The sequence below is a fragment of the Rhinolophus ferrumequinum genome, chromosome 10, assembly GCF_004115265.2.
Source record: "Rhinolophus ferrumequinum isolate MPI-CBG mRhiFer1 chromosome 10, mRhiFer1_v1.p, whole genome shotgun sequence".
NCBI lineage: Eukaryota > Metazoa > Chordata > Mammalia > Chiroptera > Rhinolophidae > Rhinolophus > Rhinolophus ferrumequinum.
In genome coordinates this window covers 29,969,352-29,992,636 of record NC_046293.1, presented here as the reverse complement: position 1 = coordinate 29,992,636, position 23,285 = coordinate 29,969,352, and the positions used below count along the sequence as shown (strand labels likewise).

Sequence of the window (23,285 nt, the reverse complement as noted above, 5' to 3'; positions counted from 1 at the left end):
CAAACATGGCATACCTTTAAGAGTATCAAATACAGGGGCAGCCAGTTAGCTCAGTTGGTTAGAGCAAAGTGGTCTTAACAACAAGGTTGCTGGTTCAATCCCCGCATGGGCCACTGTGAGCTGTGCCCTCCACAACTAGATTGAAACAACTACTTGACTTGAAGCTGATGGGTCCTGGAAAAACACACTTAAAAAAAAAAACAGAGGAGTACCAAATACAACATCACACAAGATCGTGAGACTACGGCTTCACAAGTGTCTGTCTCTCTCTGTTATTGGGCATGAATCTCTTTCCCATCTCTGTGTGAGTCGCTTTTCCTCCCAGTCAAGTGTCTTAAATAAAAACCTGAACTTTTCCAGTCTGGCCCTGAAGGAGCAACCAAAGAAAACAATTAGTGGAAAGGGGTGGGTTTAACTAAAAAGTATATTCAATTATAAGGGAATACTTGATCACTTCATGAGAGTGTGAACATTAAAAAGCAGAGCAGGAAGCAATAGAGTATCAGCTATGCCTAGGTGTGTGCTTACAGACAGAAGATGAAAATGAGAAATGTACTTCAAAAATAATTTCAGCAGAAAAGTATATTTAATAACCATTCAATTTAGATAATACCATCTATAATGAAAATGCCTCAAAGTAGTTTTAAGGGTTTTTATTTTACATTTTTGGAAGGCATTATACTAATGAAACTGTAAAATGAGAATGCTGAGAAAGGCAGAAGAAATGTGTTTTTTAACTAAGTTATCTAATCTACGATCTTATTCAGAAATCTCAACATCTGTGAATGCAACTATAGGTAACATTATAAATGCTAAGGTAATGTATATGCTTTTTTCTTTTTATTAAAAAATAAACAGGAATATTTTAATTATTCACTAGAATGTTAATATCAAACCAGTGTGATAGCAGCTAACATTCTACAAACAGCCTTTTGCTGGCTTTGTGTGACATGGATGATCTAAATTCTTTCCAATTTCATTGACTATTAGTGCCTCCTCTGTTGTCCCTGCCCAATTTAGCAGCTTTGTAGCATAGGAAACTTACTTTCCGGTGCCCCAGTTGATGATAATTTTTTTACAAAAAGCATACCATAACACTCATTCTTGGGTCACTAGTAAAACAAAGCATCACCCCAATAATTCAAGGAAAAGCATGAATTTCCTTTTCCTCCTGAATCATTAAAACAACTGCATTAGTTTTCGATTTTGCTTCATGAACCTCATCTTGCTAATGTTTTCTAAACAGAAAAATAGCCTCTCTTTCTTTTACCTTCATAGCTTTAATCAAATTTCCATAAAAATGTTCAATGTTTTTTCCTTGTTACAAGAACAAAAAAGGAAAGGACGAGTGGTGAGACTATGGTGCATTCTGCACTACGCCAACAGCAGAATGAACAGGTGAAAGTCTTAGAAAGGGAAGCTGAGACTGGGATTTCTGGCCTGGGAAAAAGCCTTGCTTCGGGTGAATTCCCTAATCTGACAAACGGCATCATTAGGAGTTGTTTTGTTCTCTCCCTCCTCTGCTCAGCATACAAATGTTCACGAAATTCTATTCATTCTGCCCCCTTAATATCTCCCATAGCTGTCCACTCCTCTCCATCCCTACTGCACCTACTACCACAATTCAGCTTCCATCATGGTCAGCTTGACCGTGACAACAGCTTCCTAAAGGGGTTCTCTGTCTCCAGCCTAAACACACTGACCAAAGGTTATGATTCTAAAAGGAAAGTATGACCATTGCTCCAATACTACAGAGTGTCTGGAGTGAGGGTATCTTAACTGATCTTTATTCCCACTGCCTGGCACATAGCAGATTTCAATAAACCCTAGTGAAGAAATGGATGGAAAAAGTCCTCACTTAATGTAAATCCTAATGTTGTCGATAGGTTCTTGGAAACTGCAACTTTAAGCAAAATGATGTATAATGAAACTAATTTTACCATAGGCTTATATAAACCAGAGTTAGGTTCCTAAGGCATATTTCTGGTCACAAAAAACAACACCATACTTCTACACAAAGACCCAAAACACTTCTAATATTAAACAAATAAAAGTGAGCTTTACATATACTTAAGAGAGATGAATAAAAACAAATAAGATAAATGATTTTCCACCCACTTATTCCAGCTCAGGGTTGCAGCCTATCCCAGCAGCTCAGGGGGCAAAATGAAAACCCACCCTGGACAGGACACCCTTCCATTGCAGGGCGTACTCACACTCACACCCACACTCATTCAGGCTGAGACCATTCAGACATGTCAGTTCACCTACCGTGCATATCTTTGGGATATGGGAGGAAACTGGAGTCCCTAGAGAAAATCCACTCATACATGGGGAAAACGCGGACATTTCACACAGGTGGTGGCCACAGGCCAGAACCTTTTTTTCCCTCTCAGTGTCATAAGGAAATGACGTTGAATAAAGCAATGTTACTCGACAACCTGCCGTACTCAACTGCTCATTTTGCAGGCTCCTAGGCCACTCAGTTTGTTAACTGTGGTCTGCCTCTATTCAAGTTTCCCTCCCACCCTAGAATTTGAAATTCTGTTTTTAAATAATTTCTAAACTACCAGTGTGAGAGGCAAGAACACTTGTCTTAATATCAGGGAACCTAGATTCCAGACCAGAGGTTCACATTCCTGCCTAAACGGTAGAAGCACTTGAGGATGTTTTATAAATGACTAATTCTCTTGGTTCCATACAAGACCAAGTAATATCAGAAGCTCTGGTGGTAGGATCTTTTCAACTGTTTATTTAAGAAGCTCTTCAGGAAATTCTAATGTGCAGACTGGAACGAAAACCTCATTCTAGACTGTGTTTTGACTTCAGCGCTTTGTCCCTGGGCAAATTCCTTATGAATTTGGCCTTTCTGATCTTGGTTCTCCCACCTGTAAAATAAAAGCTTTGCTATTAATGAGACTTCCTTATACTTTATAGTCCTTTTTGGTTTTTAAAGCATTTACAACTATTATGAGTTAACTTTTGAATGTTTAGTTGCTCCACTTCTCTTGGCTTATCTGACAACGCACAAATCAAGGAAAAACAGACATGAATTTATAAAGACCTTTCAGGGACAGACTAAAGGAGTGGCAGGCAAAATTCCAATATGAAAAGTATGTTTCCCAACATACTACCTAGTTCCTGAGAAGACAAAAGTTACATATACATCACCAAATATTATGGATTTTTCAGAGCCAGTATGTTAAAACTTTAAAAAAGGAAAAACGTTCCATACTGTAATAGTTCTCTCCCTCAGATGTGTAGTTTCATCATTCTAACAATGACATTTTTGCATATGCTTCCATTAAAGTCATGACTGCAGAATAAACTGATGATTTCAATAATGCCCCCTCCTTCCTTAAGTCTTTTTACTGAACAGCTTGCTGAGTAATTTAACACACAGGGTCCCTACTTCCTTTATTCTACTGATGGCAATGTAACCTTTTCTCTCGCTTCAATCAATTTTTCCCTCAGTTAACACATCTTTCCAAGTTAAAAAAAAAATACTTTTTTCATTTATTTGGCTTATAAAATAAACCCAGAAACCTGCAAATATTTTTTAAAAAGCAAATAAAATGCAGAAGAAAAGAGAACACAGGAGAATCGCTTGCTCCATTTTATAATATTATGGTACATTGTGTAGTCTTCTGTCAGTATTTATTATCAGTCATTTAGTTTATGATAGAGAATAACTTTTGATTACTGATGCTTGTAGCATTACTCACTCTGTCTTGGACTGTTTGAAGATCTGTATTTTTATTACAAAGTCTAATAAAAATAAAGTGAAAAACCCATAGGTCCCAAAACTGATTCCTGGCTTGTGCTGTATGTCACTCCTTTCCAATCTAAAAAGTATTTCCTTCTACTGTTAGTCTCTGTCTCTTGCTCATAAGCAAATTTATCTCCTAATGCCTCATTCTTTATTTTAGCCATTAATCTCCCATTGAGAACCTTACCAAATGCTTTTTGCAGATAAAAATATTTAATATCTACTAGATTTCCCCTACCCACAAAACCATCCAACATTGCTTAGAGGTGAAAAAAAAACAACTATTTTGTACCTGAATTTAAGTTTGCTGGTTTGACTCGAAGTATTTTTCTCTTACTTCTTCAGGTCTTTATAGGAATAACAGAACCATAGTGCATGAACCCGATTTCTCTTTGTTATGGGTTGAATTGTCCCCTCACCCTCCAAAGACATGTCGAAGTTCTAAGCCCCAGTACCTCAGAAAGAGACCCATTTGGAAATAGAGTCTTTGTACATGTAATAAGTAAAGAGAAGGTCTTATTTAGTAAGGCAGGGCATGGAACGACTAGTGTCCTTATATGGAGAGAAGAGTCACAGAAATACACAGGGAGGAGATGGCCAGGTAATAACTGAGGCAGAGATTGAAGCGAGGCATCTATAAACCGAGGGATGCCAAGGATTGCCAGCAAACACCAGAAGGGAGAAAAGGCCAGGAAGGATTCTCCACTACAGATTGCACAAAATCACAACACTAATGATTGCTCTCTTCCTAAATAAGATATCCACTTTCCATCACTCTTCACGGGAACATTTCAATTTTCCCGCCTTCTACGCTGGGAAATCCTTCTGCACAGGCTCCAATACCACGGCCACTCTCCCATACCCTTATCTCACCCCTCTGTTTCTTCATTCTCAGACTGCCTTCAGCTTTAACATCTCTCCTCCTCATCCATCAGACGGACAAGAGAAAGCAAGGTCCACATCCACTGTCACTCCCTAGCTACGCTCTCCGTACCCCAGGGAGGGGAATCAGAACATAAACAAGAACTTGAGTACAGAACTCCAGTGGCAGTTGTTAAGTAATAACCCTGCTAATGTTCCAAGTGCATCATCGTGGGACCATCAGCAGAGCAGGGAAACACACACACACACACACACACACACACACACACACACACAAAAGAAAAAACAACAGTGGAAGCTGCCTGAGGCGAGGCTGCTCTTGGCATCCTTCCTCTTCATTTCAACAAGGGTTTACTGCGGGTCTATGACGGGCAGGCCCCAGGGCTCGCTTTTGTTTCTCTTTCATGTTTATTTCACGTCTTCCTATAGTTTCCCCACCTTCTATAGTGTTTCTCCAAACACTGTGTCTCCCTATTATCCGACTTTTCTTATCCTTAATAGAAAAGTAGCTCAACATATAAATCTCCTTCAGTCATTCTAAAAATACATCTGTTTCTCCAAAGGTTAAATACAGCTTACATATTTAATATGTTACATACAGATCCAGTGCCGGATGGAGAAAAGAATTGTGCAATAACTAAAGCATGGAATTTGGAGTCAAGAGTCCTTCAGAATTCTGCCACATCCTCAGTGTGTGACCTTGGTCTAGTAACTTAACTTCTGAGTTTCAAGGTTCTCATCTACTAAAAGATGACAAGGTACCTCCCCTATTTTCCTCTTAGGACAACTGAATAAAGACTATGCAAACTACTAACTTCACATGATTTATTAACCTTTATTCATTTCATTATTCAATAAATATGAAGTATATGTATAAGAACTATAACCATTCAAGGATTGGTTCTACTTCTCCAACATTTAAGAGTTTGCTGATAGATCAGCATTTACCTGACACAGACATTAAAGAATAAATAACAAAAGTTAATGTGTTAAAGAAATTAAAGACAAATGAATAACAGGATCTCAGAGACAAGAGCAAACATCTACAGGTCTGACCTCTATATCACGTACCAGGATTTCATCGAGAAAAAAAAAAATTGCTTAAGGTTTGTTTTAATGGGAAAGTACAGATTAAAAAATTGAATTTTATACATGTTGCTTACAAATATATTTATTGATGCCCCTTTGCCTGAACCCATCAATAAGCATTTCCTAGGCTCTTACTATGTGTTAGCCCACGTGCCCTTGAATTTCTCTTATGCAACCTAGGTCTGGAGAAGGCAGTTATGTGATTTTGGAATAAAGTAAGTTACATGTTTAAAAATTTCACACAGTAAAGTTTTGCACAGACTAGTACACACCACATAAAAAACTAAGCTTACAAGCCTTTCTTTTCCTTTTCTTCCCCAGAAGCTCAGGCATGAGGAGGCAAAGAAAATGCTTTACGTTCATGTGTACAGACTTAACCTTTTCTTTAAAATGATATGCAGGTACCAAATGTACCATCAGTAGTTCCTTCACTGCCAGGCCAGAAAACACAGTAACTACTCTCTTTTGCAGAGCTCTTTATTTTGCACTCAACGAAAGATGGGGAGCGCATGGGTGAGGGGCAGTAAACTTTCTGAAATTCTTGCTTGGGGGTCTGAATTTAAATTTACTCCCTGAATAAGATGTCAAGGTAATTAGTTTTTACCCTCTAAGTGCTATAATTTTCAGGGCTAGTTTAAGGAACTGCAAATAAATTTACACTGTAAATCCTTTAACTCTTAACCTAATATACAGGCATATTCTTATGCTTTCCCCAGTGATGAACTTTCAATTGCCGCATACCTTTTCATAAATTAAAATGCTTTTCCTATGAAAGGGAAATTGTGTGTGTGTGTGTGTGTGTGTGTGTGTGTGTGTGTGTGTGTGTGTATACACATATATATAAAGCTGGAACACTGCAGGGGCCTAGATGTGCCATCTGGATCAATATTTCTTGAGTATACAAAGATTTGCAGCCTAAAATGAAGGACTCAGTGTGAACTTGTGGTAATTTTAGAAGAAGAAATCTATACTGTCATTTTTGCTACTATTTGATTCATATTTAAATTTTAAGTGTACTTTTTTAAAATAAAGATATTAATTTGCTATTAATCATGGCATCTTTTTAGGGTTTTTGTTTCCTTCAGTCATAACAAGTTTTCCACTATTTTTCTCCTTTATTTTATTTTATTTATTTTTTAAATGGCTTCCCTTATATTTTCTTTTATTTCTCTGCTCCATTGCATTGTTTCGGTATTACTTTGATCTTACTGGATTGAATTTTGAATATCCCTTTGCCTGGTTGCTACTTTTTAAAATTTTTTTTATTTCCTATACATTACGAAATCCCAACCAAGTTCAAAACTCATTTTGCATTCCTTCAAGGTGTGCTTTTCTCAAGCCCCATCTTTTTGTGTTAGTACTCTTCCCACAGATCTTCATCAGCAATTCAAACCTGATGACATTATGATTGCATCTTTAGTGTTTTTCTACTCCAACCTTATTTATCATGTCTGCATTATTTCCAAAGATAAGGTCTAGAATAACTTCAGAGCAGAGCTTGTTAACCGTGGCATGTGTGCGAACAGCTCACCGTTACTAAAAGATAAAGCCACTTTTCTACATTCTGGCATTATTCTTAATGTGTGCGTTTGCTGGGCTGAAATCCCTTAGCAGTAGATTGACTTTCTTTTAGACTTCTCTTTCCTGTAAGCATGTTTCCCTTTCTATCTTACTTCCTATCACCTTGTTCTCGCATAGTTTGATGAAAAAACTATGGCTCTCCTTTCTCTTCCCTGATTATATTCCTTTCAAATTGTTTACTCCGACCTCACCTTCTCCTTTAGTTGTACTTCTCTCACTTTTCCACTAATGTCACGTACCTTCACCCAAATATGGAGACACTAGTAGGGCACCTAGAAGTTCAATAGTCAATCACTGTTGTGATAACTTATCTAACAGAGGTTTTAACAGAACGCTATGGAGGCACACAGAGGAGCTAATGAACCAAGTGGTGGAGGAGGAATCAGTATTGGGAAAATATTCTTGAGAAGAGCAACACCTGTGCTGAATCCAAAGCTGTTTAGGAGTTATTTGGGCAAAAGGCATTGTAAGGCAGGATGCACAGCACAAAGACTCAAAAGGGTTGCACAGTGCCATCTGCAGAGAACTGCAAGTGATTCTACAGAGCTAGAGCGTTTGTGTATGTGTATGTGTATGCATATCATATGTGTGAAGTTTGAATGAGGAGATGGCAGAGGCACAGGGAGGGTCTTGGGAAGCACCATTTTAAAAATCAGGCTGAAGGAATTTACAGTTTGTCTTGAAGATGAAGGAAAGCCACTGAAGGATTTTAAGCAAGCAGCACCACAATCAACTCAGGATTTTTAAGTGATCATCCTGGCAACAGTGTGGAGAACAGATTGGAAGGGGCCAAAAGTAGAGACATGGAAGCTAATTAGGAAGGAGTCTGTTGAAGTGACCCATGTGGGAAACGACAGTGGCCTAACAGCAGCACTCAGCATGGAGAACAGATGTATTAGATACAGTCAAGAGGTTGAACTCTCAAGACTTGTTCACTGATTTACGTGAAGGTGAGAAAAAGAAAGAATCAAGCATGACTCCTGGGTTTCAAGCTTAGATGTATGAATGGATAGAGATATCCTGTTCATCGAGATAAAGAATTAAGTCAACCTACATTTGAAAGTCCCAAACCCAAGATACAGTACTAAATTTAAAAAGAAAGAATTAACACAGACAAAAGGACAGGTTGTCTTAGACTGCATGGTATACCATCTCTGAGAAAAATCAAACACTTATTAAATTCACAGAGCGGAATAAGTCAGAGTTAAAGAAATTCCTGTCTAACATATGTTGATGAATGAATAATCAAAGAATAACACAGGAGGCAATTCACTAACAAGAGAGCCATCTACTGCCTTACAAGGATAGTGCAGCAATGAAATGCCATCAAAAAATGTGGAAGGAAGCCAAGTGTTTGAAAACTTCACATAATGGTACACGTCGGCAAAAAACATCTGACCCATCCCACAAAAAACTTCCGAGTAGTTGGCATTGTTAGCCAATAGCCTAATGTTTTTACTTACTTCTTTCTCCTAACAACATCAATATATATTATCATTTGAATAGGCTTACCTGCCATCATTGCTATCATACTGGCTTTGTAGACATTAGTAAGAGATCCAAGTTCTCCTGTTGCTAAGATGGTTTTGAGATGAGCCTTCCCACAGGCCTTGCGAAACTGACGAATCTCATCATACAGGGCTGGGGAAGGAAATGATTGAGGCAGTTACAAAGCAGGCAAGTGGTAATATACCTTGGCAGCAGTTTAGAGATGGTAGGACCCATCTCAGATTTAGGAAATGTAAAACATTTGTCAACGTTCTAAAAAATCACCCCAATTTAATATTGCCTAGAGCATTCCGTTGCACTTCACATTCTGTTACAAGGAATGCTTCGTTTGCTACCAGGAAACAGTTTCTAAGCCCTGACCAGAGGTCTAGAGCCAAGCAGCTTTTAAAATATCATTATAGTGACTTGCAAATTACAAATAATTTTTACCTCTTCCAGGTGACTATTACTTACAAGAAAAAAGAAATTTATCCATACCATACATACAGGGGTGTACCATTTTCCAAACTAAAGAAAAAAAAATCCTCAGGTCCTTATAGTAATTCTTCCATTCACACATAAGTTCTCTTGTTGGAATATAAAGCAGCTCTTTCCTGAGAGCTCTGCTAAGGACAATAAAGACAGAACAGTTTGCCCCACTATCTGCCAGGGTATGTGTCTGTATACGTGTGTATATGTGACTCAAAAGTGTTGAGGTAGTGTTGGATGTATGTGCACAAAGCCAGCTGTAGAGGGATTCACAGATGCAGCCTTGAATCTATTAACCCCTGACCCCAGAACAACATCTGGCTTTCTAGGGCTCCAAATAATACCCTGAAAGCAGCTTGATTAAATATATATATTTAAAAAACAGTATACAACAAAGTAAAATTGAGGGGAAAACATTTCATATTCAAAGTAATGGAATTTCAGTAAACAAAAATCAGTATAATGAGTATTAAATTTTTGAAAAATATTTTGCAGTCTTTTTTCATGATAGCAGCGGATTTGGGCTCATCAGGTTGGCCATGTTCATTTCTTGAACATAAGCTATTGCTACATTATCAGGAGTAAGATCAGAGTTTTTTCTTTCTTCTGTAGGCATGTTTCATAGGAAGTAATTTTACAAGCACACAAACTAAACTGAGCAGGAAAGAAACACTCATAATAAAAGTTAGGGTTAATGTAAGCGTTTTTTAATACTAAGATGAGAGTTCATTAATTCATAGGTTTCCTAAAAGACTTAAAAGACAGTAAACACAGTCAATTCCATGAAAGTTATAACAAGAGGAACAAAACTTGTCTTCCCAGTCCTAGAAAATCTGAACTTAACTTGAAACTCAAAAGTGAAAACTGAATACAAATAAAGTCAGATATTCTATTACAAGATGCTTGGTATAAAGGTCAGTGTTTGTTGCCGCCAAGAGATGGTAACCACAGGTCTTTCAAGAAAGGGTTTAGTATTTTCACAAACCCCTAATAATCAGTAGGTTTGAGTACTAGACATGATCTGAGATGCCACACTCCCGAAGTTACGTTGCCCATCCTACGTGAGAAAATCATCTCACCTCTACATCCAATATGACAACATGTATGAGAAAGTATAAACGGTAAAAGACACATTCTGTGACAGGGATAACTTACATTCTTTTAACTTAGGGAATGAATCTTAGATGGAATGACATTTCTTGAGTTACTAAATCTAAACAGAGAAAGTTGTTCTCTAAGAACTAGTGACAAGGAAATCTCTTGATTTAAATCTCTTGATTTAATCTCTTGATTAAAAATTGAAGAATGCTAATCCAGAGTTAAACTGTGATTTAATTAATGACTTTTTCTCCACAGTGCAGTGTTGCCATCAAAAGCAAGCTTGAGAATCAGACAAATGTGGATCTAACACCCAACTCCACCACTTCCTGTGTGACTTTGGGCAAGTTATTTCTCTTAGCTTTAGGACTCTCCTAAAAGTGTCAATAATAATATTTACTTTATAGGGTTATTATGAGGATTATATATATATTTAAACTTTGTACATTGCCTGGCTTATTGTAAGCACTCAAAAAGTATAATTGTTATGAAGCTCAGAATTCTAGTAAAATGAGTTTCCGTTAACTGTTGTGTAATAAAAGTCAAATCTTGTTTCATGGGCTGATCCAACTCCTTGTACTGCACTGAAATTTTTTATATGGATTAGTGCTTACAATCAGTGGGCCATCACATAAATTACAAAAATATTTTATTACAGCATTTGTTAAAGTGAACTTTGGCCCATATAACAAAATTCTTAAAACACTGATCCTGATCATATTTATGGACAAAATTACCATCCCTTTTCTAAAGAGAATTACCTTTGGATATCCAGTGAATTTCTTCACCTACAGTTAAAAATCAACCAGAAACCCAGATGTATTTTATGACTTAATTATCAGCCACCTGGAAGTTATGCTCTTTAATCCATGATCCAAACAGAATAAACCAAAAATGATCACTGAGAGCTTACCTGGATTTAACAAATAGGCAACCAGTGCCTTCTCAGTCTTTTAACTGCCAACCCTTCAAATCATTTCACCGACCTATTTCAACACATAATGGGGTCAAGTTTTTCTGAGCAAATATCTTAAACTTTGAGGTTCAATATTGGGAAAGTTGTCATTTCTTTCTATTACTATTCTTCCCAGAGTACACCAGAACAATTATATAAAAAAAGAATACCAAATCTGGCCTTTAAAAATGTGGCTTGGGCTCCATCAAGCGAATGCTTCTACCTGGGCTTTTGAATCCTACTGAGTGATGCAAGATGCAAGAACAGTTAGAGATTTGTATTAGCATTGCAGCATCAGCAATGGCAGCAGATCCAAGAGTCAAGTGGCCCAGGGGCCACCAGCCAGTAGCAGTAGTACCCTGGCTGGCCAGGGGCAGCAGTACCAGCAGTGGCCCTGTAACCAAATTCTTCCTGTGGCTCAATTTGGCTGTATCCTCTGCTCCCTGGTCTTTCATGGTCCTGCTTGCTTTCCAAGCCTGGTTCTCCTGGCTTCTTACTGATGCAATGAGCTACTAGTGTATGTCCTCCTAATACATCCTTTTTCAGCTTAACTTAAGCAGAATTGGTTTCATTGGTTTTCAACTCATAATTCTAGCATAACAAATATTTACTGAGTAAGGACAGTACAACAGACAATAGTGTGGGTGTCCCGACTGCCTGAGTCCATATCCTGGCTGTGAAATCAATTTATTGTTTGATTTGGGCAAGTTACTTAACCTTTGTTATAGATGAGTTTCCTCATCTATAAAATGGGGATAACAGAGGTATGCACGTCTCCTGGAGTTATTTCTAGCATTACATAGGTTAATACATATAAAGTGCTAAGGACAGTACCTGGCACATAGTTAACACTCAATGAATGTCAGGTACTTGTTTTCCTGCTATTCGTAGTGGTGGCGGAGCTGTTGCTGTTACTGCTGAGTGCTTATTAGAGTCAGAGTACAGAGGGACTGATAAAAGCGAGGACACCAGATCTCTGTTTCTTAAAGAATAGAAGACAGAACTTTTTTGGAACACTCGAAGAGCATTCTGGGAGAAATAAGTTCACTATATTACAAACAATTTTTTTTTTTTTTTAACTCAAAGCCCATGTTCCCTTGGATAGCACAGACTCCTGGGATAATAAGATCATTTTGGCTACTTAGATTTGTAAACTTGTAGGAATTACTCAATTTTTCCAAGCCTAATTACGTAGGGAGTCGCAGTTTGCACACATATTATTGTGAAGATAATACGTGGCTAGGACAGCACTAGGCATATAATAGGTAGTTAATCATTCAATACTAGTTTTCCATATTTTTCTCACATATTTCCAGAAATGCAAAAATAACTTTAGAAAAAAAAAAGCAAGCAGTGTTCTAATACTTATGAAAACATAATTAGAATATACAGGTCTTACATATAAGAAAAATAGGCCACCTCATTCCAACACAAGCCATGAAAGCTACAAGAAACATTTTTAGAAGGGTCCGGGTAGTTTTGAGCATCTTGGCATTACAATGATAGACACCATAGAAACGAGATAGGTGATGCGAATCAAAAATCTTGATGGCTGAAATGTGAGCCAGTCCATTTCAAATCATAACGTCCTTTAACATACTCTACTGTCACTCTCTTTTCAATATAAATAAGTAAAACAATGGAAAAACTAATGGGTAGATTTTCCCCTACATTAGCAGGAAAGAACAGCATCAGGATGTAGATTTCTATAATTGCTAAACATGTGGGGGAAATTACAAGAGAAGCAATAAGTGCAAGAGATCCACTTTCCAAAATACTCCTGATGTGGAATAATTACCCAAAAGAATGAAAAATCCCTTCAGTTTTCAAAACATTTTCCTTCAAAAATTCTCAAAGTGTTTTCTACACATAAAGGGACAATCTTACCAGCATGAGCTGGGAATTCTGGAGGCCTTGGTGAACGTAAGCAGCCTGAGTACATGGTACTGGGCCAAGGAAAAAGCCCACGTGGTCAAGAGGTTGTTATATACAAGGAAATTGATCAAATAAATAAATATACTGAAGATAATGGGAACAAGATTTCTCACTGACAAGAAAGAGGGGCACAAATATAGAAAGGGATGGGGCAAAAATAGACCACGTGGTGTTGGCTTGTAATGGAAGGTATCAGTGTGAACTCATGGGTTCTAATAAAGATAGACGGATAGACAAATACAGATGTGTATGTGTCTATATGGGTGCATTGTGTATATGTGAATATTCATGTATTTCCTAGATCTGTCCACTGAGAAGACCTAGAAACAATAGCCCTGTGCAATCTTCCATTGCATGGTCATAAATAATTTATTCAATGATTTTTCTATTATTGGATTTTTAAGGTTTCAAACTGTTTGCTTTTATAAGTAATAATTTAGTAAACATCCTTATAGTTAAATCTTTGCATACATCATGACCTTATTCCCTAGAGCATTTATTAATTTTTCTGCTCACATACTCACATATAATACATATTCACTGCTAAAATTTCAAATATTACAGAAACTGAAAATCCCCCATGGGAAAAAAAAAAAGAAAAAACAATTCTTGCACGTACCAGAAAAATAATAATTTGGAAGGCTATTATAAAAGATGACTGACAAATGAAAATGGAATTCAAACACCCGACTGCAAATTAGTCAGAATAATGCAAAATTTAACAAAACACATACACCAGAGAAGTGGCTGGCACAGTGATGTCACATTAGAAACCTGGTAATAAATGTTTTGACTCATAATGAGGTTTTCAGGAGTAGTGAAAGTGGGTGTACTAGAAACCCAGGATATATTACATTGTAGATGCTTAATCAATACAGTGTCTCAACCAGCGGAGGGGTTGTCTCCTGTCTGCCCCCCCTTATCCCTCCTACTACTGCCACATTGATGAGGAGAAATGGAGGTCATAACCTGACCTTCTGCTCGTCACTCCCAGCTGAAAAACAAGTGAGGCCGTGCTAGTGGAGTGTTCACTGACAGGAATCAGAGAATTCAGCCACACTGGGAACGGCCTGTGTACATGAGAATTTAGATCCAAGGAGCAAAGGGGGTCATACTGCAGCTGTTTTAAGCAGCATCCAAAACAGGTTGAAACTGGCTCTACCTTCTGCTTCCCCATGTCAGCAGAAACTTGCATCATAGCATTTTACTTTTCTCTATTTCAAAATTAACTTGTTTCTCCCCAGTTTCCACATTAAAGGAAAACATGTTCTTAATCTTGAGGCTGGTGGCAATCTGTTAAGTTTTCTGGAAAAGCACTGCTATAGACATAGAAATCTATGTTAGTAAAGCTTCCATGTGTAGAAATTATGATTTAAGCAAGAATCCCAGTGTTTAAAGATGATATTTCCTATCTAAAAGTCATAAAGTAGATTTCCTTTTATATTACATACTATTCAAAGGCCCTTTAAAAAAATTGTTAACGAACATAACTAAGGAATTATTTTCTGAGTACTGGAAAGATGTTCAACACTGCATAAGAATGGCCTGAAAATAACTCTTAAGATAATTATATGTACAGTAAAACACTTAATATAAAATTGTACAGCAACCTTTTAAACTAAAAAAGTCACAAAATGTTCAAGAACAGTTTTCATCCACCAAGGCAACTAATTAATCTTGTACAACTAAAACAGAGATGAGCTAAAACACCAGGTGCTAAAATAACCTGCAAGAAATCAAACACACACATTTTTGTCAATAGTATTTGAAGTGTTGAAGAATCAGAGCATAAAAACAAAAACCATAAAAGCACATAGCTGCCATAAGTATCTTCGGAATTTTTCTGTTATAAACAATGCTCCAAACTAAGAAAGCAGAAATTATGGGTTATGTGATTCCTCCCCAAAAAGTATTTATAGATTTAGAGATTGCTTTTTTCATAGGATATGATTAACAGCTCTACAAAACAAAGCAAAATACCAATTTCTTTTAAGGGTGTTTTTATTTTTTTCTACCATTCTTCTTGTGTAAAAATAAGCAAATAAGAAAAATAAATTGTTGCCCCGATTCAAGATTTTCAGGATCCATTTGCATAAGATACCATAATAGACATTGTGACTTTGGCACAAATATTTTGTTCTCTCACCCTAAAACTCTTGAGAGCTGTGAAACATGTACTCTCCAAGCCAAGTTTAAGAAAGCAACTCAGGGCTGAAGAACTGAAAGGGGGTAAAAGGCACACCAGGCTCTGGATATAGAAGACCAACAATATTTCCAGTTGTGACTTCAAACATACTGTCTGAAACAATATTGCAGAGGAAGCCATCTTTGGAGTCATATCTGCTGGTGCTCCAGTGTGAAATGGGTTTCCAAATACTAGTAAAGTCACCTCTAGGTTCTGAGCTCAAGGAACTGGAACATTCTTGAAGGAAGCTGATTCTGATAGCACTTTCTTGTCATTGGCACTATAGTAGGTAAATTTTTGCAGCAGAGACAAGTCATAAAAAAAGTAAAAAAAAAAAAAAATTCTCTGTATATTGACAGAGCATGGAATGCATTTGATTTTCAAAACCTGCTCAGTAAGATTTACGAAATGATGCATCGCTTCTGGTGAATGCTTTCATCAAAGAACTGTTTCAGGAATGCAACTTAAATGTCAACTTCAATATCATCATTAAACAATACTATATTACAAGTACTTATCATTGGGCCAATACTCACAGATAATGAAAACACCAAATATAAAATCACAGGCCATTACAGCTCTAAAAGTCTGAAGTCTTATCCCCACAGGGGTAGCTTATTTAAATGGAGGCAGAGAGAAGTGAAGTGTCTGCCCAAAGACTAGGTGTAAATAAGCAATATTACGAAGACTAAAACACAAGTCCTGAATTGCACTTGATTTACTCAATGCATGTGCTATAGGGTTACTTCCCTTGACAACATACTATCATCAGCAGCAGGAGGAGAGGGAAAGAGAAGAAATTGCACTTGACCTGGAGGGAGTCATCTGGGCCAAGCAACAGGATGATCAATTTACATACATTATCTAATTTAATCCCTATTATAACCCTGTGAAGTACATGCCATTATTGTTATCTTACAGAGAGGGAACAGGAGGCACAGAGAAGTAACTTGCCCAAGAGAAAATAGCTAATAACGGTAGCACCAGGATTCCAACCACGGTCCATCTAATGCCAAGACTCTGCTCCCAACTCTTCCCATTTCCCAGTGCTATCTTCCCTTCTTACTCCACAGAGTCCATGTTCCAGGCCAGTTCTGGTTCTGAGTGGCTCCCATGATGACTGGCTGGGTGCCCCCCACCTCACGGTTCAGCACAGCCCCATCCCACCCCACCATAAACTGCTACCTTCATCCCAAAGCACAGCCATCCCGTGGAGAAGAGAATTGCCTTTTTTCCAAAGAGCATAGAAGGAGACGCACTTTCTGGCTAAACTCACCAGAGTAAAACTTTATTCCTTAGACATCTGTTTATAGCTAACTGCAGAGCCAGGCTAAATAAATAGAAATACATGAGAAATATGATATGTCCTAATTAATTAATATGTAAATTTAGCAATGCTTCAATTACCCTGTACCGAAACTATGTGGAACCAAGACTGAAAAGTATGTTTTTTTTAAAAATGTTCTAAATTAGTACCTTTCCACAGGACTACAGGATGGTGAAGGTGGGGGGTGGGGGTCTAGGAATCAAAATCACCTGAAGCGATTTTCACGGTATAGGAGCCTATTCTTCCCTTACATCCAACCCCCCAATTCTGATATTACACATACTTGCGGGGGGAAGGAATGTACAAGATCTGTACGGAGAAGAGATGGGGAAGTAATTTGAAAAAGCTTGTCAGGTAATTCTGAGAACCAGCAATACTACTGTCCCAAGCAATAAGTTAGATGGTGCACATTTTTGTGCGTACATGGAAAGGAGAGAGGGAAGTACTGGCAGGGAAGGACAGTGTACCATAATGAGCTAAACAGGATCTGGCAGTAAAAAACTTAACAGCAAAGGGCCAGGCCAAACAGCAATAACGAAAACGTTTAAATGAAAAGACATGTGAAGTCAAAAAGCACAACAGTATGGACCATTAGCTGTGGAGCAAGTCATCTCAGAGATTTCAGTAGCTCCTGAGGGAATCACTGTGTTCCAGGATAATACTGTCTTGGCTACAACAGTGCTGAAATTAAAGTATATTTAACTGAAAGTGTTCAAGTTAGGGGAAACGTAAACATTTTTAAATGAATTTCTTTCTAAAATGGTGAGTCTCTGATTTGGTCAAGATTCACTGATTTTGAATGTCTACTTATGTGAAAATGATCAATGAAAAGCAACGTGGTTTAGTTGGGAAATGGAACATGAGTTCTGGGGTCATGGGTTGAGGAGGTTTGGTAGTCTTCAGCATAGGAACTGTAGCTGAAAAAAGCAAAGAGATGAGCTTTCCCAGGGCGAGTGTGCAGAGTTTGAGGGGAAGATTGGCAGCTTGCGAGGATGGAACCTGAGAATCTCCAACGCTTCAGGGATGGCAGAGGAGGCAGAGAACCTTGCAAACAAGATGCAGGAGTAATCACAATCATGGAGGGAAATTCTGAAGAATGGGTGTCACCAAAGACAAGAGAGTGTTTCCAGAGGGAGAAATGACCCACTGTGTCAAATACTACTGAACAGTAAAGTTAAACAATTGAAGCGTATCCGCTGGGCGGAGTGAAATGAGAGGTCATTAGTATCTTGGTTAGAACAGATTCAAGAGAAAAAAGTAAATACCACTCAAGAATTTTCACCATGAAGGAGAGAATAGAAAGGGAAACTTAGCTGGGGACAAGGGGGGATACTGATTGGCATGTGGGTTTTTTTTTAACGAATCAGAAAAGCTTAAGTATGTTTAGATGCAATGGGAATGAGCTAGCAGAGAGAGGCTGAAAATACAGGAGAAAACACGGCCCATAAATGAACTGAGGCCTCTGAAAATGTGGGAGGAGATGAGGGCCATGGCACAACCGAGGGGTTGGACTTAGGAGGAAGGACGAAGGAAGGAAGCAGAGCTGAGGCAAGGACCTTGAGGGAGTTCATGTCTAATGGTTTCCATTTTCTCTGAGAAGTAGCTGGTAGGTCATCTGCTAAGAGTGAAGGAGCTTCAAGGTGGGTGGAAGGGTTAGAAGTTTGAGGAAAGTAGAAATTTTTTAATCATCACCATGGAGAAGCCAAGAAGAGGAATATGATCCCCCTCTAGTCTCCTCTTTGAGTTCATACTCTAAACTGTGGATCCCTGTAACCATAAGAAATGGTTAGAATCCACTCAATGCCAGATTTTAAAAATAGGATTTTTTCTTTTGTGCTTTAATCAGTGTGTTATATGCCTCAGTACACAGAGGAGAGGGACATAGATTTGAACGTGGAATAGCCCGACAGACACTTCCATCAGCAAATTCCAAGAAATCAATTTTAGGCTCATATTTTAGTAAACAGCTAATATTAAAACATGACACTGAAAAATACAATATGTAATCAAATTGAAAACCGAAACTAAGACAAAATACTGCAGTGGAAAAAGTCCTAAGTCATTGCCGATTTCTATTTAGAATTAAATTTCTAGTATTAAATGTTCCTTTTCAATTTGTCTTGGGTCAAGAGGTTATTAACACCATAAAAAAGGGTTAATAGAAAAGTATGGTCTAGGACAAAGATGTGTTATTACATTTTGCATGAATGCCTGTTATTGGGAAATTACCAGTTCTTAAAAACAACCATTCCTAGTTCATTAAGGAATTGCCAATTACATCAAAATCCATCTCCTATTGTATTTTATTTTCCAATTAGCAGTATCCTAGAGACAAAAGCCAAGTTATAATATAAACTATACTTCTATATCTACAACTCCAAGACGTAACGAGCATCTAGTTTTTTATCTAACTGAATCACCTAAGAGTTTATTTCCAAATTTATTTTAATGCTCACTCATTTTTTTTCTCTTATTCTAGCCTTAACTCATAACTGAAATCTGTGACTAAAAGCAGACAAGCAGAATTAATACATAGGGACAAGGAACATCTATTTAAAATAAGCCTTTTCAGAATAATTGAAATTGGATAAAGCACACATGGACCATACAAAAAGAAACAAAAATCAAAAGCACAGAAAGGTATTTGTGAACTGTCAAGAATTTAAACCTGGGAAGGACTAAAAATGTTGATGAGTATAGAGGAGAGTGTAAGGCAACGAGAGTGGCCTTGTATTTTTTTCTAGATCTTTCAGAACTGTTAAGTCCCTAATTGCATTATCCTGGAACACAGTGATGGTCTCAGGGTCTGCTGAAATCTCAGAATGGACTTGCCCCACAGCTACTGGTCCAGGCTGTTGTACCTTTTGACTTCCTCTATCTCTTTAATTTAAACATTTTTGCTATTGTTGCTTTGCCTGATCCTTTGCTATTAAGCTTTTTACTATCACATCCTGTTTAGCTCATTATGGCGCACTGTCCTTTTTTGCCAGTACTTCTCTCATTCCTTTCCATCTGGGCACAAAAATGTACACCATCTAACTTATTAAGAATGTACAGGAATGTAGCTAATATTCAAGAGAAAAAACTACATTTTCCTGCTTCATTCGCAGCCATGCATGGCCACGTAACATAGTTCAGTCCAATGAGGTATAAGCAAAAGTGTTGTGTGAGATTTGGAGATAGGACAAGCCCTTCTTTCCTGTTGTCTAGGGGTTGAGTGGAAAGGCAGGAGCTTCACTGTCAGAGATAAGGAAGTACCCTTGAACATGAGAGTAGAAGCCACACGCTTTGGAACTGGAAGGTAAAGGCAGCGTAGATCTCCAAGAACTTTGTGAGGCGGCCTCTGGAATACTGACCTTCAGACTTTAATCCTTGAGTGCTTAAACCCTTACTGAATCTTTGCTACTTCACAACCAAAAGCAATTTTTAATGGATAAACAATGGAATTAGGATTTACAGATGACAAGATAGATGGATCAATAGATAGAGTCACAGAAAGATATCCATGAGATATTGGCAAGTCCAATAAGTAGGTTAAGAAAAAATACAATAATTACAATCCTACTTTTAATTTAAACTTTTAAAAAGGGTGGGAGTTGCATGCGTATATAGATGAAGATAAAAAAGTCTGGAAAGTTGTACATTGCAGGGCTTTCAGGGGTTATTTCTAAACTATGAGATTACGTGGAACATATATTTGCTTTGTTACTAGTTGGAATTTTTGTTTTTAACAGTGAGGAGGTGTATCTCCATAATTAGAATTAAATATGTCTTTTATTTAGTATTCACATATCTAAAGAGACAGTATATTTTTTAGCTTTATATTAGGATATGGTTAAAAACAGTTAGTTAAAATACTTGTTATAATGACTTGTTTGAAATAGAGAAGTGTACTTGTTTTAGTACAATGGTCTCTAGTATACAAAATATATTTAAGACAGAGGTAAAATCTATTTCTTTGCTATCTAATTATAAAAACAATAGCTTGTTACTGGAATGGGCAACATCTTATTGTAATCAGTGATAGTAAATCAAGAATCTCAAAGGTGAACGTGAAATAATATTCATAGGAGCTTTGTGCGAGAATGATAGGTGGAAGAACAGACTTAGACTTATTAATAACTCCACATCCTAAAAATCTACAAAGATTAACATAAAAAAGGGAAATTTCCTCCATCACAATAAAATAAGCTTTTAATAAAAGAATTGTCTGTAGTGATTTATGTATTCAGTAACGAAACAATACAGACTAGAATAAGAATTAATAATCTACTGCATGAAAATAACTATTCACCAACCCACTCAAAAGGATCTAAAAAGCTCATGCAGTGAGATATGTTTTCACCTGGATTCACTCTCTGACCCAGTGACTTGGCAATCTGGATTCAGTGACTTCCAAAATATGCTGCCTTTTACCAAATCCCCACCATCGGATCCACCAGGGAAGAACTATGTCTCTCTTTTAGATAAGGACAAGCACCTACCTTCCCATTGGCCTGTCAGCACCAAGGTCCTGTTAATTACCACATCGATTTCCATAGCTCCATCTTCCACAGCCAATCTGATCTCTTCTAATCGTGTTTTTAAATGAGTCTGTGCAGCTGGAAAGCCAGTAGCCACTAGTAGAAAGAGAAGGAAAAAGGCAAAGAAGGAATTTCAATTCATCAGTATCTCAACAAAGAATTTCAGACAAAAATATCAGCATTCAGAAACCAAAGTATTTATGACACTTAAGAACAACATGAATATCCTGACAAGTTAAGTGTGAAGAAACAGAATGCTATCTTACATAGTACTGGGGTTAGGACAAATGTTAGTATTATAGCCTCTAGAAGACCTGAAATTAAATTGCTTCAGAGATCCTCATGAGGGTGCTCTGAGTAAATAGCAATTAAAAAATATGTTATCATCACACTGATACTCATGAAACAGTAACTATAGATAGTCCTGTCTTAATGGACACTGATATTTCTTTACCCTACTCTTGATCAGTGGACCATCACTGTGTCCTTGATTTACCATTCACATATTTAGCTATTATAATCAAATTTAGTGTAGGTTCCTCCCACTGCCTATCTTGAAACAACCTGCCAAGAAGATGGGTACAAAGGGAAAAGAATGCAGGAGGAAAGGCACCTGATTAGTCCACAAAATGGTGGCAGGGGCAGAGCGGGGAAGAGGAAGGCCAAGCATAAACAAAAGGAAAATGAAAACACAATTACACTTTGGAAAAAGGATTAAATTTTTTTTTACATATGCATCATTAATTCCATTCTAGTGTCTAAAGATAGCCTTTTGTGTTTCCTCGATGTTATTAAATTCCTTGGGTCTGCTACCTTAGAGAAAAGTATGTTTCCCTGTTGTATAAAGGAAAAGCTTAATTGACTGAAGTTGATGAAAAATTAAGGTCAATAAAGGTGTAGATGCCAAATATGAGTACTTTGGGAATCTTCACAAACGGGTTGTATATAAATACTGTACACCACGTTTCTTTTGATGTAGTTCCAATAAAAGAAATGAATGATCTTTATAGACTACTTCTTTAAAGCACCAAGATGTTCCTCCAACACCTTTTAAAAGTAGAATCTAATTATATGTCCATCCATCCATCCATCCATCTGGGAAGAGGGAGACACACACACACACACACACACACACACACACACACACACACTCTCTTACATAAAAAAGCTTTTAAAGAGACTTTTCTTTCCCTCATGCCAAGTCCAATTGTGTCTATCTTAATAATTGTTGAACATACCCTTTCTTCCTTATCTTCCAAGGTTTGGGATGGCTCTGATCATCTCCTGCACAGACTGCAGTACGTCTCCCAAACTCCACTACCATCCCTTAACTCAGTGCGTCATGAAGCCGATGGTGGCCTGCCTCTGCATAAAACCCTTCAGTACCTTCCCCATCACCAGAACACAGCCCAAATGCCACAGCCTGCCTGGCGTGGTCTCCTGATACAATCACCAGCTTCACTTTGTCCCGCCTTAGGATCAAACCATTGCAAACACTTTCAGTTCCCTGAACATGCTTCTGTGCTTTCACACATGCTTGTTCCTCTGTATAAAATGCCATTCCCCATCTTTTCAACACTGTAAACTCCTTACCCTTTAAAAGCCAATGCAGTTATTATCTCCTCTGTGAAGCATTCCCGTACTCTCCAAGTGTCATCAACCACTGCAGAGTAAATCACTCCTTGCTCAGAGCTACAGCTGTACTTCTGCATATCTTTATCTTACACACACACACACACACACACACACACACACACACATATATAATAATATACTACATCTCCTGCATTGTGATTTCAATTTGACTTTTCCTCCTAAACTAAGTTTCCTTAAGGACAGGGATACAGTTCTGTATTCTTGGGAATTAATATACCGTGTTTCCCTGAAAATAAGACCTAACCGGAAAATAAGCCCTAGCATGATTTTTCAGGATGACATCCCCTGAACATAAGCCCTAACACATC

The 23,285-nt window shown here is 37.6% G+C and overlaps 1 protein-coding gene across 1 annotated transcript in view; it reads right to left on the bottom strand.

The window, feature by feature from the left end:
• The window catches only part of DERA (deoxyribose-phosphate aldolase), an 82,223-nt gene that overhangs the window by 27,307 nt on the left and 31,631 nt on the right, over window positions 1-23,285 (bottom strand). The window contains exons 5-6 of the mRNA XM_033116191.1: window positions 21,283-21,417; window positions 8,834-8,962 (exon numbers count right to left, since the gene is read on the bottom strand). Coding sequence (XP_032972082.1) covers window positions 8,834-8,962; window positions 21,283-21,417 — 264 coding nt within the window. The remainder of the gene's footprint in view (window positions 1-8,833; window positions 8,963-21,282; window positions 21,418-23,285) is intronic.